Raw genomic sequence first — 13,640 nt, 5'->3', positions numbered from 1 at the left:
GATTATTGTGGACTTCAGGAAGCACACAGCCCCACTCTCCCCCATCATCCTGACTGACACCCCCATCACCTCTGTGGACTCATTCCGCTTCCTGGGTACCACCATCACCCAGGACCTGAAGTGGGAGCCCACCATCACCTCCGTCATCAAGAAAGCCCAGCAGAGGATGTACTTCCTGAGGCAGCTGAAGAAATTCAACCTGCCAACACGGACGATGATGCAATTCTACACTGCAATCATCGAGTCCATCCTCACCTCCTCCATCACCGTGTGGTACGCTGGAGCCACTATCAGGGACAAACAGAGACTGCAGCGTGTTGTGCGCTCTGCTGAGAAGGTGATTGGCTGCAGACTCCCATCTCTGCAGGACCTGTACACCTCCAGGACACTGCGGCGTGCAGCCCGGATCTCAGCTGACCCTTCTCACCCTGGACACAGTCTGTTTGACCTGCTCCCCTCAGGCAGGAGGCTCCGGTCCATTCGCACCAGAACCTCTCGCCACAAGAACAGTTTCTTCCCCTCTGCTGTTGGACACATGAACAATAACCACATGACTGTCCCCGCCACTGACACATGACCCTACGCTGTGTCACTGCATCATTTCATGTCTGGCACTGATCACCACCTGCACTCATGTATATATCTTTCTACGTAGCACTCATAATTCTTATTCTCATGTATATATCTCATGTATATCTCATGCACATATCTTTCTTTCTACATAGCACTTTAATTCTTATTGTTTGCACTGAAGCACCGCAGCAATTTCCTAATGTTGTAAACCTCAACATCTGGCAATAAACCCATTCTGATTCTGATTCTGATTCTGATTCTGAATACCCTGTTCAATAATATTGTTATGATTTTTCAGGTTTTAAATGCGGAACATTTATTTATAAAGTCAAATTTATGCATTTCTTGCACACTGAAAAAGTCACTGGTAACATTTTGTCCAACTTTAACCACAACAGCTATTTCTAACATAACTTTGAGCTGAACACACTGCTCAAAGAAACCTGCTGTGATAAAGCTTAAACAATCATGGTGCTCTAAGGACTTTGGGGATACACTGCACTGTCCTCTACATCTCTGTAAAATAATGAAACAATACTGCCCCCTTTTGCTGGAAATATGGGATTTTATTCGATTCAACTTTTATTACAGAAAGAGACGAGCAACCCGAAGAAAAAAGATGGCATGAAAAAAAAAAAGAGAAGATGCTGCCAAAGTTATGTATGCTGGGATTAAATATTCCTTAGTTTGACTTGGTGATTTCAACATGGCTAATGTTAGACATGTCATGCTAATATTACTTTATTTTACTACAGAGTGAGACAACAATCATGATGATTCCAGGATTATTGTTTGAAGCGAGTGGTGGTCACAAGGCTTGGGGCTATGTCTGCATCATTTACAATTAGAATCTGAATTATTATCAAATTACAAGAAAGAAGAAAGAAATCAGGTAGTCATAGTTGACTAACAAAGATGAGAAACATAATGACCCCTCTGGCATATAAGCATATTCTCTAACACAAAGACTCAGATCTTGATCTCTCAATTGTGACAAATGTGACATATTTGCAAAACTTTGCAGCACATTTCCTGTTTCTTTCATATTTTTGCAGCATCGACGACATGCTCCTTCTTGTAATCCTGATGTTTTGAGAACTGAAGTATTTGGATGTAGAGTTGAATTGTCATGCCAAAGTTCTGGTTTGAGAAAAAATGATGAAATCCAGTGAGTACTGTGAAGTATGTGATTCTTACAAAAAGAAAGTATGTTTGTTGTTTTGTCTTATTGTGTGTCTTAATTACTCACAGCATTCATAAAGCCTGTTTATACGAGCAATGTCATTGGCGCTCATCTGAAAAGCATTTCCGAAGTCAAGATTAGGATTGGACCTAGCAACAATCGTTGGCTGCCCATTCCTGGAGAAGGAGTATCTAAAAGAACAAACGACAGCATATACTGTGACTGTACCATGCTCATATATGCAGCATTCATTCTTATATAAAGAATATTTATGAACAGGGGAGAAAATAGGCCTTTAAAAGTATTGAATAGTCACACTAAAATCCTAGCAATGAATCCGTGTTTTTTAAATTCTGGATGACATTTTCTCTCAGAAAATGCAAAACATGAAAGGTAACACAACACCTTACAAGCTCCATCAAACTCACCTGCCATATTGCATGACAGAGTTGAAGTCATAGGGAGTCTGCAAATTGTTGGTAAGCACTTTCTCAAAGTTGCTCTCTTGTCCTGCACAGATATTTCCAGGAGACAAATGTTTAAATGTTACTCTGTCGTGGCTGCCACGATATTCAACTACAAATCTTTGCTCTCAGCTCTGTGAAGATGACAATTATCTAACCATAAGGTCTGCATGTTGGTATATTTTGTCATGGTCCTGGGTCGGTGACCCAGTGTTTTGAGCTTATTGTTGATTTTGTATTAGTTGTTAGGGTTTGGTTCTGGTGTTCAGTGCTTTATTATCCCACCTGAGTTCTTCCCTGTTGTGCTCTGTTTGTGTCCCTGAGTTTGTGTTTGTAAAACAGTTTGAGTTTCCTGTTTTACTTTGAAGGTCTGGGTCTCGTCGTGTCTAATTAGGTTCAGCTGTGTTCCCCTCTGGTGTGTCATTCCCTCATTACCTTGTGTGTATAGTGTGTGCCTGCCTGTGTTCCTCGTTGCGTCATCTGTGTAACCGGGTGTAATTTCTGTGTCTCTCTGCCCAACATTCTCTGTGCGTATGGTTTCAGGTTAGTTCTTTACTTTTCCCCAGTTTAGGTATTGTTAACTCCCCGTTCTGCTCTTTCTGTTTTTTTACTTTGCTTTTACTATAAATAAACACTCACTCGCACCCTAGCCAGTACCTGCATTTTGGATCCTTTTTCTCACAACACCACATGACTGCTGAACCAGCCGTGACGTATTTACAATATAACATTTACATTCAGAGCGAAAATGAGGAAGAAGGTTAAACATGAATGACTACTGCAAAGCAACAAAGAAAGTGCTATGGCAAAACATTTTTTACATGTACATGAATAAATGCTTCCATATCATGAAGACATATATCTACTATTTATACTCACAAAAGACTATTTACTACTATATAATTGGTTTTACTATTTTGTATCCCCCCAAGCAGTAAAGTATCATGCTTAGTAGTTACTCCATGTTGCATTGTTACTTCCACACTTTCTATTTCCCGTCAAATAAAGTGACTGAGATACTTCTACATTCCTGACATGATGCCTTTGAAGTCTTACAAACATTTATTATTATTGGTTTGAGAGTCTCGGGACCAAAGGAATACCGGATGCACTGCTGTCTTATCTGCTGAGCTTGGAAAAGCACAGCTTACTTGTAAAATGCTCATTGGTATAAAACAGAGTGTCTGCTGTCCTGGACTAATGTGAAGTGTAACCAAAGGTTTGTGTAGTTGAGCTGACCCGGGATGATGTTCTCGGTGAGGATCTTCACATACTGGTCCCTGTCGGAGCGGACCTGCTCATGGTGGAAGCCCAGAGCATGAAGAACCTCGTGTTGCACCGTTGACTGGAACAAGCAACCGTTTCTCTGGAGGGAGATTCCCTGTCCTCGGCTCTGACGGCCCACGTACGAATAACACCTGATACACAGTAAGATTGTTAAAAAACGATTGAGATTGACACACAAACAGTTATCTACTATCAGCCAAAATAAATAAAAAGATACCGGTCTAACCAATCTCCTAAGGTTTTTAAAGATCTGTTTTCCCTTGATCATTTAACAACCCACTCCAGATTCATCTTATTGCCTTACAAGATGCCAGTCTCTAGTCCTGGCACGAGTGGACTAAACAGTATGTGAAATAATTGAGAACAGATCGTCAAAATGCTATTTACCCTCTTATGAAGGGTATACATTTCATATAGTAGCAAACAATAATAAAGCTGGACATTTTACAGTAGAATTTCAGCACAGGATGGAGCTGTCACATGATACAAATAGAATATTTGCAATAATTATTTACATTTTAAAGGGTTTTGAGGACGTGAGTGTGTCAGTCCTGTCTTGTCATACAGTGTCAGTACAGGGAGTGCATTCTCACCCTTCTCCAGAGAAGAAGTAAAGGTAATTGACTTGGTCTGTCCTCCAGACGAAGCGAATGCAGGTGGACTCGTGGAAGGTGAGCAGGGCACTGATGATGATGTTGCGCTCCTGGGTGGCTGCACAAACAAATACGAGTCTGCTGAGGAGCTTCTTTGAACAACAGTAACACTGCATCACCTTCATGTGTAGTTTATTTGATGCATAGAGTTGAATTTCTCAGACATGCTTTATGAGAAAAAATTCAACAGCTTAGCAATGTTTATGTATATTTTCGTGCTTCCCCTCTCATCACGTGACACCTGACAGTCGTCTGTATATTTAATATTAGCAATCTAAACTGTGCTTAGGAGACTGTTGACACTGCCACTGTGACAATAAAATTACAAGTATAACAAACAGTTTCAGCTATCCATGTGGCAACATCAGTGGTGTCACCGCGTTGTAAAAAGGTTGTGTTGGCTTTCTGTGTGTGGAGTTTCCCTGTACTTGCTAGTCACCATATTTCACAGTGAATTTTAAACATAAAGAGTCGATATCCCCATAACTCTCATACTTCCCATGCTTCCATTCCCAGGAGAATGGAAATCAACATTAAATGAAAACATAATTTGACACGTTTGTGGATCTGTTTGCTGTAGTTGTCACAGAGTTTTAGTTTTCTCTGTGAAGCTGGTTTCTAAACATGTTATTATTTTCAGTTTACATAATTTCAGTTCAAGTGACTTATTCTAGAAACAACCTAAATTATATATCTATTTGATTCATTACATATTTCATCCTTCAGCCTAAACAGCTCATGTTTCCTGGTCTGTCTTTTAACTCTTTAATAAAGATGACATTTGACAACAAGTTTAATGAGCATCCAAGGGAGAAATATCTGAAGTCAGTGTTTAAGGGTAAAGTTTGTGTTGCTTACAATATACAGAGGAGATGGAGACAGGTACAGTGACGTGGCTTCCACTTTTGGGCCACTTGCAGCCAGTGGCTGTGCATGGATCAGCATTCTTGGTTAAAGTGGGTGCAATGTCGCCATGAACCAGGCCTTTTGCTGCAGCACAACAAACAGAGAGTGGATGGATGTTCACAGAATGCATGTTTACTTGTTGAATGCTAAGTGATAAAATGTAAAACAAAAAGGAGAAAGTGAGTGATTGATCATCATGAGTGTTGGCCATCTATTTTCTGTTAACAGGCTCTGGAAATTTCCATTTTTCCTCCAGTATTTCTATGTTAACCAAAAGAGTTTTATTATGTACATTTTCACTTACATATGTCAGCGTTGACTTTTTCAATGATCGCTGAGGCACCCAAAAACTCATCTGAGGACACAAGGGAGTGGCAGCATGTTAACTATAAGCTCTCAGATACAATTTAACTTTAACATCTGGGAAGTATTTTATCGTTCAACGCACCACTTGGATCTTTGATGACAGCAGCCCTCTGCAGTACAAAAACAGCAAACACATTAACTTGCTGTTCATCGCGTTTAAAATCACACTGACAGATTTTGGTATCGTGGTCACTGGTATAAGCAGACATGGTGAGAAGTTCACGGCTTTCACAGAACAGCAGGCAGCATTTAACAACTTTACCAAAACAACAAGAGTCAAACGTACCAGAGAAACGACCGTCATTGACAGGAAGAGGGAGAAGAAGAAAGCTGGAGTCATGATGTTGGTCCTCTGCAGTTAACCTACAGTCAAAGTCTGACCAGCATTTGGTTATAAGAACTTCAGTGTGTATAAATGCTGGAACAGTAAAGTAAATCAATGCTGTGAGGAGAACCCAGAAATCTGATTCTTCTCATCTGGATGTTGAATTTTCTCCCACTGAAAATGCAACATCCACATGAACAGAATCAGCTTTCTGGGACTTCCTTACCTGTACGATTGAGCATGTATCGAGACGAAATGAGGAGGTGAGCTGCTTACCTGCTGTACCAGGCGTCTGGTGGATGCAGAAGCTGTTCAGCTGCTGCATCTTTATAGACAGCTCACACAGGGTGTGGTTGACGTTTCACCAATGTCTTTTGAGGTTACTTTACAATTCATGACTTTGTTTTTGCTCATGTCAAAACACTGAAATAGCAACAATTTTCCAGGAAGGAAATTTGAACAAAGAAGCGCAGGCTGATAAAAGCACTGGGATCATTTCATTATTTCAATTAAAAGTTGCAAAACCCAAAGACGTATGCTTTGCCAGTGTAAATGAAATTTTAATCAGACTTGCTGGGGTGAAATTAATGAAATAGCTTTATTACCATTGGGCAGAATAATCAACAAAAACATGATAATTTATTACATCATATACTTTTCACTGCTAGCACACAAAATACAGAGCTTCCCTCTGAGATGCAGTCAAAAAGGAAAAACTCAGATAAAACACAAATAAACTGAAACTGTGGTCTGAACAAAGGTAGGAAAATTAAACAAAGAAATTCATTAAACCTGTTGGCATAAATGGGCAATAAATTAAAAATCATTGTAAAATCTTGTGATGCATACAAAAAAGATAAATACAGATATAACAGGTGTGACTGGCTGTGGAATCTGTTATGTAACAATGTGTCCAGATCAACGTATTTACAATAGCTTTTTTGATCAAAGTCTAACTGTGTCCTTGGCTTATGACTACAGAGAACTTTCTCTATCATCTCTTGGCAAGTGAGACATGCATGGAAAAAAAGAGTATATCTGAATAGATGAGTAATTTTCAAGTGACAAAAGACGCAGTGATAACTTTGAGAGCTGGGATGGAAACAGGAAACTGTTTTTTTGTTTTTGTTTTTCTAAATAAAGCATCCTGTGTGTGACCTAAATAAAAAGACAAATTGTGCTTAAGATGACATAAAACAAAAATATACATGGAGAGTTGTACTGTCCATTTCCTTACTCATTATAATCCATGCACTCAGAAGAAATGATGTTTCTTACATGAAACAAGTGTTCATTTTTTCATTTGTATTATTCTTTTTATTTATACACGGAGGACAGTTTCAGGTGGAGGCCTCAACAATGAGGAAGTTGCTGTGCTTTTTTTGGAAGTCGAATTTCCCAGAGGAACCCACCCGAGGGATTAATAAAGTTCTATCTTATCTTATCTTATCTTATCTTAAAGCTGGCATCAGCACAACTCAGGGATTTTCACCACAGACACGTAACTACAAACAACGCCTCCAAACTTGCTCACCGGAGCAGAGTATCCCATTTATAGTAACAATGGACAGCACCCTGGGGTTAGCAGATCTATTTTTATGTAGCAATTTAACAGCAAAATGTGTCACTTTAATGCTCTCATCACTGTCCTTATCCCTGCCAGTCTTACTGGTTCACAGACAGAAAGTCTTTCAGTTTATGAAGTGTGATCTAAACAGGAATGTTCACTGAAAGCTTGGGGCAGCACCACAGTCATGCTGGCATTCAGACAGGGACTTTAACGACTCATTTATGTTTGACTTATGAGATCCTTCAGCACAGAAGGCTCATTGTTTTAGTCAGGAATGTGGCAAAGCTGCATGTGTTTAGGTTTAATTTTATGGATGCCTGCCCTGACCTGTCCAGGTGTGTGTGCTGTTCTGTGAGTGCTAACCACTACAGCACTGTGGGAAATGTCAGACGTTTTACTTTTTTCTCAGATCAAGAAAAAAATAAAACACACTAAAAGGTACAACTGATTCTGATTGATCTGTATTGAGGAATTTTACCTGCAGCAAAACTTTGCACCACACTGCAGAGTACGTTATGCCAGAACACAGGCCCTCGTCATGGCACATGACTGTTGCATGGTTAATGAAATGTAACATGTTACACTGCACTGTAGTCCATGATAGACACTAATGTACCCACCTACCAAACATGCACTATTACATGCCTACATGACGTCCTATGATACGCAGTAATTCAGTTCAATTTAAACATATTTACCACCAATCCACAACAGCTGCCTTGAGGCCTTTATATTGTAAGATAAAGACTCCTCCTAAAAACTCGTCTTCTTTTACTATTTGTCTAAACAACTGCTCATTTATTCTGTCATGGTTGTTGCTAATGCACGCTGTGTCGAAAAGAAAGAAAAGGGACAGAAAGGCGACTGAGGAACGTCAGTGTTTGAGAAACTGTTTGCAAAGAAAGGTGAACTGACTGACAGCTAACAGGTTAGCTATTAGCAGCTGTTACAAACAGTGTCAGGTGGGACGCTGTGACTATCACAATGACCAACTCAACACCATGAATTTTATTTGACCCTCAATTTCAGAAAGCAGAAGCGTACCCCACTCCATGATATATGATATGGGCTCACCCTGTATCATATCATATGACACATGCGATCATATTTAGATCAAAACATTGCCTTTAAATAATTTCAAAATAAAAGTACTTTGAGCTAAATACTGAGATGACTAAACCCGAAACAGCAAGGCAAGATGATGACATGTTACTAATTAATGAGAACCAAGCTATCCTTTGCTCATGAAGACCAAACGATGTAACCAAAAGCCTTAAAATAGTGACTAAAAGTGGGATTGTGTCATGTGACCTGGGGTAGAAGGAGAAGTTCCCCCTGCCCCTACATCACAGCTAAGAGGCTAACAGGTCCTAATATCCAGGCTTATGTGAGTAAAAATGATCAGTGCTAAACCAGAGCGTTTCCCTACTTTCCAACAATAAAGCATTTTTAATTCTTAATAAAAGATAAAATATAAATGTGATCAATATATAAATGAGAAATGTAGTTTGAGTAGTAGAACTGCCTCTTCCAGTGACTGAGGTTCATGAGTGTCTGTGGACATGACCCAGCGTAAACCCTGGCAGTTCTGTGTGTGAAGGAATGCAGGAAGATTACAACTGTGTGGCCAACTAATCATAAACATAATCCTGTATTAGAAAAATAGTATTAAGTGTTGTCACGGTTAAAGACAGAACCATCACTTAAATGTGATTTTACTCATGGTTAACACAGTTGCACAATCTCTTAATACTGATCAAAGGATTACCCAAAATATTAACATGAGCATGTACTCGTTACCAGTGTTGGTCAAGGTACTTGAAAAAAGTAATCAGTAACTAATTACTGATTACCTCTCCAAAAAAATTAATCCCATTACTTTACTGATTACTTATTTGCAAAAGTAATTAGTTAGTTAGCAATAGACCATTTAGCCCAATTCTATTTTTTATAAATAATACATCATATAAAATTAAATCAAATGAAAAACTTGTTTTATGAGTTTTACTCTTTTATCTTTATGCATCAAGCAAACATTAAATGGTATCAACAGTCTTTGACTTGAAGAAACGTGTTTAACATTTAAACCTATGTTCTGCATATTCCAGCATATAAAATAAAATCATGTTTTGTGTTTACACTCTTTCAAATAGATGCAAGTAAAACACAGCAGAAAATAAATAAAATCAAAGACTCAGCGGCTCTTAAATCTGTTGTCCGTGTTTAACAGGAGTGGAGCGGGTGGAGGTTTGCCCACAGCGGTCATATCAGTGGGAGGATCCGGGGGTTTCTCTGTGAATGTCACGTTCCCGTGGCGGCGTGCTCGCTGCTTGCTCAGATTTGAAGTTTCATTTTTCGCTGTAGAAAGAAGTTCTCTTCCCACGCAGAGTGAACAGCAGACACTAATGTTTGTGTCACTTTTTACGGAATCAAACTCAGAGTAATGTGATTACTTCCACACTTTAAACGCTGCATGGTCATACTCTCTCCATCACTCCATATTATCCATTGTTAATCTGCACACGTCTGTTGCTGCCACAGATGTTGCACACTCATAGGTCACTGTCTTGAGACACTCTCACAAACAGAATCACGGTTTAGTAACGCAGTTATGCAGCGTGGCTACGGGAAAGTAACAATAACCTAATTACTTATTTTGCAATAGTAATCCCTTACATTCGTTTCAAGTAACATTCGTTACTTGAAAAAAATAATCGGATTACAGTAACGCGGATTACAACCGCTTCCGTAAACACGTTGACGTCATCATCGGAGCTGTTTCTGAACATGTCCCAGTCTGCGTCGTCGAGTGCGTCCTGTAACGTGGCCACCGATTGGTCTGTCCAGCGCGCGACTTTCCTCTGAACCGGAACTTCCTGTTTCAGCCTTTGTTTGTATTTTGGCATGAGGAAGATGGCGGCGTGATCGGATTTGCCAAACGGAGGGCGAAGATTGGCTCTAGGAAGGTCACAGTTGAAAAATCCAGCAGGGAAAACCCAACCTGTGAACCTACAGATTAGTTTTGTATTTTTTGGCTTCAATGGTTAATCCAGAAGGGTTTTTACATCACACTTCCTCTGAAGCCCAGCTTCTTTTCACAGTTGGGTGATTTTAGTTGGAACATGGAGATAAGTGCATTCTTTGACCTGAATGTGCTTATCCTTTCTCTAACCTTTCCTCACCAACCTTTTGTGAGAGGTAAAGGTAGAAGTCTGAGTGTTCTTCTTCATTAGTGCAGATAGCTCTTAAAGGTTACCCTAGCCTGTTAAATCTTTCCTTGGAGCCTGCTATCCAGGCTACTAAAGCCATCCCAGTACCACCATCAAGACGGGAGCTACTGTTAACAGGGGGCTGACAAGCCTTCACCTGCAAAGCTACTCGGGTTTCTTCTTATCAGGGTTAGCAGGGAATCAAGGTAGTTAGTACTGGCGAGTCCCGTCACCTACATGGGCTCCAGCTGACTGCTGTATACCGACTTAGACCCATAGGATCAGGGATTGGGACTTTTTTTAATCAGAAACCGAAACCATCTTCCTGCATAGGGGTTTCAAAGGTCATACCTTTCCCACCATTGGTCATACCTGTTGTTTGATTTGCACAAAGGTGGTTATTAATGTTGTTCTCACTACACATCAGACCAGCTTTACACCTTCTGAATGACTGGTGCAGATTGGCTCTTTCGGTTTTCAAGCTAACACAAGTTAATCAGCCTGACAAATGATGATTTTAGCTCAGGAGTGGAAAACTCCACATTGCATTTTTGCCATGTCACCAGCTTAGGCCAGATTTAGGCATTGTCTAGCTAATCTGTCATCAGCAACAGTCATTAACAGTGATATAACAAAAGCCTCTGCCTCATTGTTGTGTAATCAGCATACCTCACCCCTTTCAGCCCGTTCCCTCCTTTGGAATGGCTTCCTTATAGTCGCCTTTTTAAAAGCTTCAGCAAACAGTTGATGTGAAGAGTGAACTGAAGAGCCAGGTACATCTCTGAGGTCCTATGTCAGGACTTGATTTTAATATAATGTTCTTCTAGAGTAGATAGTTTTTTTTAGGTCTGCCATTTATTTTATCTTACACTTTTCCAGTTTCCTCAGTATTTTTAACGACACACGCCAAGATCTGCCAAGTTCTCAGCTATTAAAAACCCACACATGTGCAATAAGACTGCTGCATGTGCAATTCTTTTTCTGACATAGTTGTACTTTTGTATTTTCTTACTCAGTTGTATATAGCATTTGTATTCTATTTTATTCTATTGTATATATTATTCTATTTTATTTTATTATATTGCATTCCAGTATTTTCTAATTTCTGCTACATAACTTTGCACTTTTGGTGTAACGAAACAAATTTCCCACCTGTGGGACTAATAAAGGTCATCTTATCTTATCTTATCTTATCTTATCTTATCTTATTAACTCTAACTGGAAATCCCCACAAAGATAGTAACAAAGTGGTTAAAAATGTTACCGTATTTAAAATTTGTATTTGCTAAGTATGATGATTTATGATGATTTATGTATGATTCACAGGTCAGTGTCAAGTGGTTTAACAAACCACAAAACATTCCTCAGAAAATAGTCAAGTACAAGGACTGGAGTAAAAATGAGTGTAACAATAGCTCATGTTCACATTAATTATATAACTGACTTTTATGATTTGTTTAATTGACTCGAGTATTTTAAAACTGGACTTGATGTATTTTAGATCCACTGTGATAGCACATGGAAACAAATTATGAAAAGTGTCTGACTGTCGAAATATTTCCAGGAAATGGGAAGTAGAACTGTGTATGAAGTGCTTTAAAAGCCTCTTTGTGTCTGCTATTACTGACACCAGTGACTCATGGCCTTTTCTATAACCTGCAGGTGTCAAAGAATCATTAGCATCATCAGGGAATCAAACTCCTTGGAGATTACTTGGAGCCTATCCCAGCTACCATAGGCAAGAGGCAGGGTATGAATGTCGCCAGTCTGTCGCAGGGCTGTCTTATCAATGGCTTTCTTGCAGGAACTCGACTTGTCAAACATGTAACTGGCAGTCAAAGCTGAGACTTGGTGACTATAATCATCATGAAGCTATATTTGAAGATGTGGTCCTGTGAACTGTCCGTCATACAAGCCATTGACTTTCAGAAACTTGTCCTCTGATTCAGTTGTGGCTTTGGGTCTGCCAGACGTCTTCCTGTCAGAGTTTGTTTCTGAGTGCCTTTAATGACTGAGACTGTACTCAGCTTTCACAGCTGTAAGAGAGACACTTTTAAAAGTATGAAAATCTGTTTCTCTTTTATTGTTAATTGCCTTTTCCTCATCATTTTTCACTATTTTTCTAACAGAAAAAGGCCATTTGTATATTTTGAAATGTATATTGTTTTTCAGTTTAGGGTAACCTTACCTTTTTTTTAAACCACTGGGAGTTCACCACTTATGTTTCTGCCATTTCAAGCTAGCTATTCATTGGACTTGAACTGCTTGAATTTCAATAAGTAACTGTAAGACCTGAAGTGTTGTGAAACATTTGATCAGTGTTGCCATGACAGTCATTCCCAAAGATCCATGGTGTCTAAGTGAAAATGAACTCTTGATGATCTTCTACAGGGTTTTGTGTAAGTAGACAAAGATGCAGGACTATCTCCTTGCCACTGTGCTACTGCCAAACTGTACCAATGAATGCAGTTTGGGCAGTGATATAAAAAGGTTGGAACCATACAACAGATACATTATTATCCAGGTTATTATCCAGAGTATCCAGGATACATGCTCATTGTGATAGAAGTCATTAGGCAATGTGTTTGTGATTTCACAGTCAGATCCAGTTCTCGGCATCATACCTGGTTTAAAAATGCCAAAGTTCTTATCTTTAGGCCTCAGTAGGTGCAGTCACATTCTTTACACTGCCTGTTACTGTGACATTTTGTGTGGTTTGTCTGAAATAATAAAGAGTGACCTGGAGTCAGAGTCCTTGTTTTCTAAATCTGATTGTGATGCTTCACACCTAGAAAGTAATGAAAACCACCTTAGGTTAAAAGTAAATATTAAGGACTAATAAAATAATGAAAATATGTGCTTTAGTAGGAGATGACATTTGCAACATTTGGCTTAAAACCTGTTAAAAAACAAACCTTTTTCACTATGTCATTATGGAAAAACTTGGAGGTAAAAAATAAATTGAGTAAATTGTAAAAAGGCTTTAACGTGACAAAATGTGGAACAAATGAAGCACTGTGAATACTTAGAGATGCACTGATGTGCAACGTTACTGCCACCTTCTGATACAAGTGTGGATTTTTATGTTGAGTGGATCTTTTATG

General features: G+C 39.2%; 1 protein-coding gene across 2 annotated transcripts; it reads right to left on the bottom strand.

The window, feature by feature from the left end:
- Positions 1-1,118: 1,118 nt before the first annotated feature.
- LOC101464941 (high choriolytic enzyme 1-like) lies at positions 1,119-6,059 on the bottom strand. 2 transcript variants are annotated; one of them, XM_004566344.5, is made up of 10 exons: positions 6,034-6,057; positions 5,719-5,808; positions 5,515-5,542; positions 5,371-5,421; positions 5,019-5,150; positions 4,101-4,218; positions 3,460-3,638; positions 2,185-2,266; positions 1,823-1,947; positions 1,119-1,713 (listed from the first exon to the last, which is right to left on the bottom strand). In XM_004566344.5, coding segments are annotated over exons 2-10 (771 nt in total). In that variant the 5' UTR covers positions 5,773-5,808; positions 6,034-6,057; the 3' UTR covers positions 1,119-1,711. The 2 variants fall into 2 exon arrangements, with proteins under 2 accessions (XP_004566401.3, XP_024659432.2); XM_024803664.2 differs by lacking the exon at positions 1,119-1,713 and having other exon boundaries at positions 1,815-1,947; positions 6,034-6,059.
- Positions 6,060-13,640: the final 7,581 nt, after the last annotated feature.

Source organism: Maylandia zebra, linkage group LG1, assembly GCF_041146795.1.
Source record: "Maylandia zebra isolate NMK-2024a linkage group LG1, Mzebra_GT3a, whole genome shotgun sequence".
Taxonomy (NCBI): Eukaryota; Metazoa; Chordata; class Actinopteri; order Cichliformes; family Cichlidae; genus Maylandia; species Maylandia zebra.
The sequence above is the reverse complement of the archived record's forward strand: the minus strand, read 5'-3'. Positions and strand labels throughout refer to the sequence as shown.

What these genes read in the sequence shown, in the direction of transcription:
- LOC101464941 (XM_024803664.2), bottom strand. Translation starts at nt 5,772, where the DNA reads ATGACTCCAGCTTTCTTCTTCTCCCTCTTCCTGTCAATGACGGTCGTT. An exon ending in TGTCATCAAAGATCCAAGTG is followed by an intron (nt 5,422 to 5,514) that starts GTGCGTTGAACG and finishes TTGTGTCCTCAG; the next exon opens with ATGAGTTTTTGGGTGCCTCA. An exon ending in CACCGAGAACATCATCCCGG is followed by an intron (nt 2,267 to 3,459) that starts GTCAGCTCAACT and finishes ATATCTGTGCAG; the next exon opens with GACAAGAGAGCAACTTTGAG.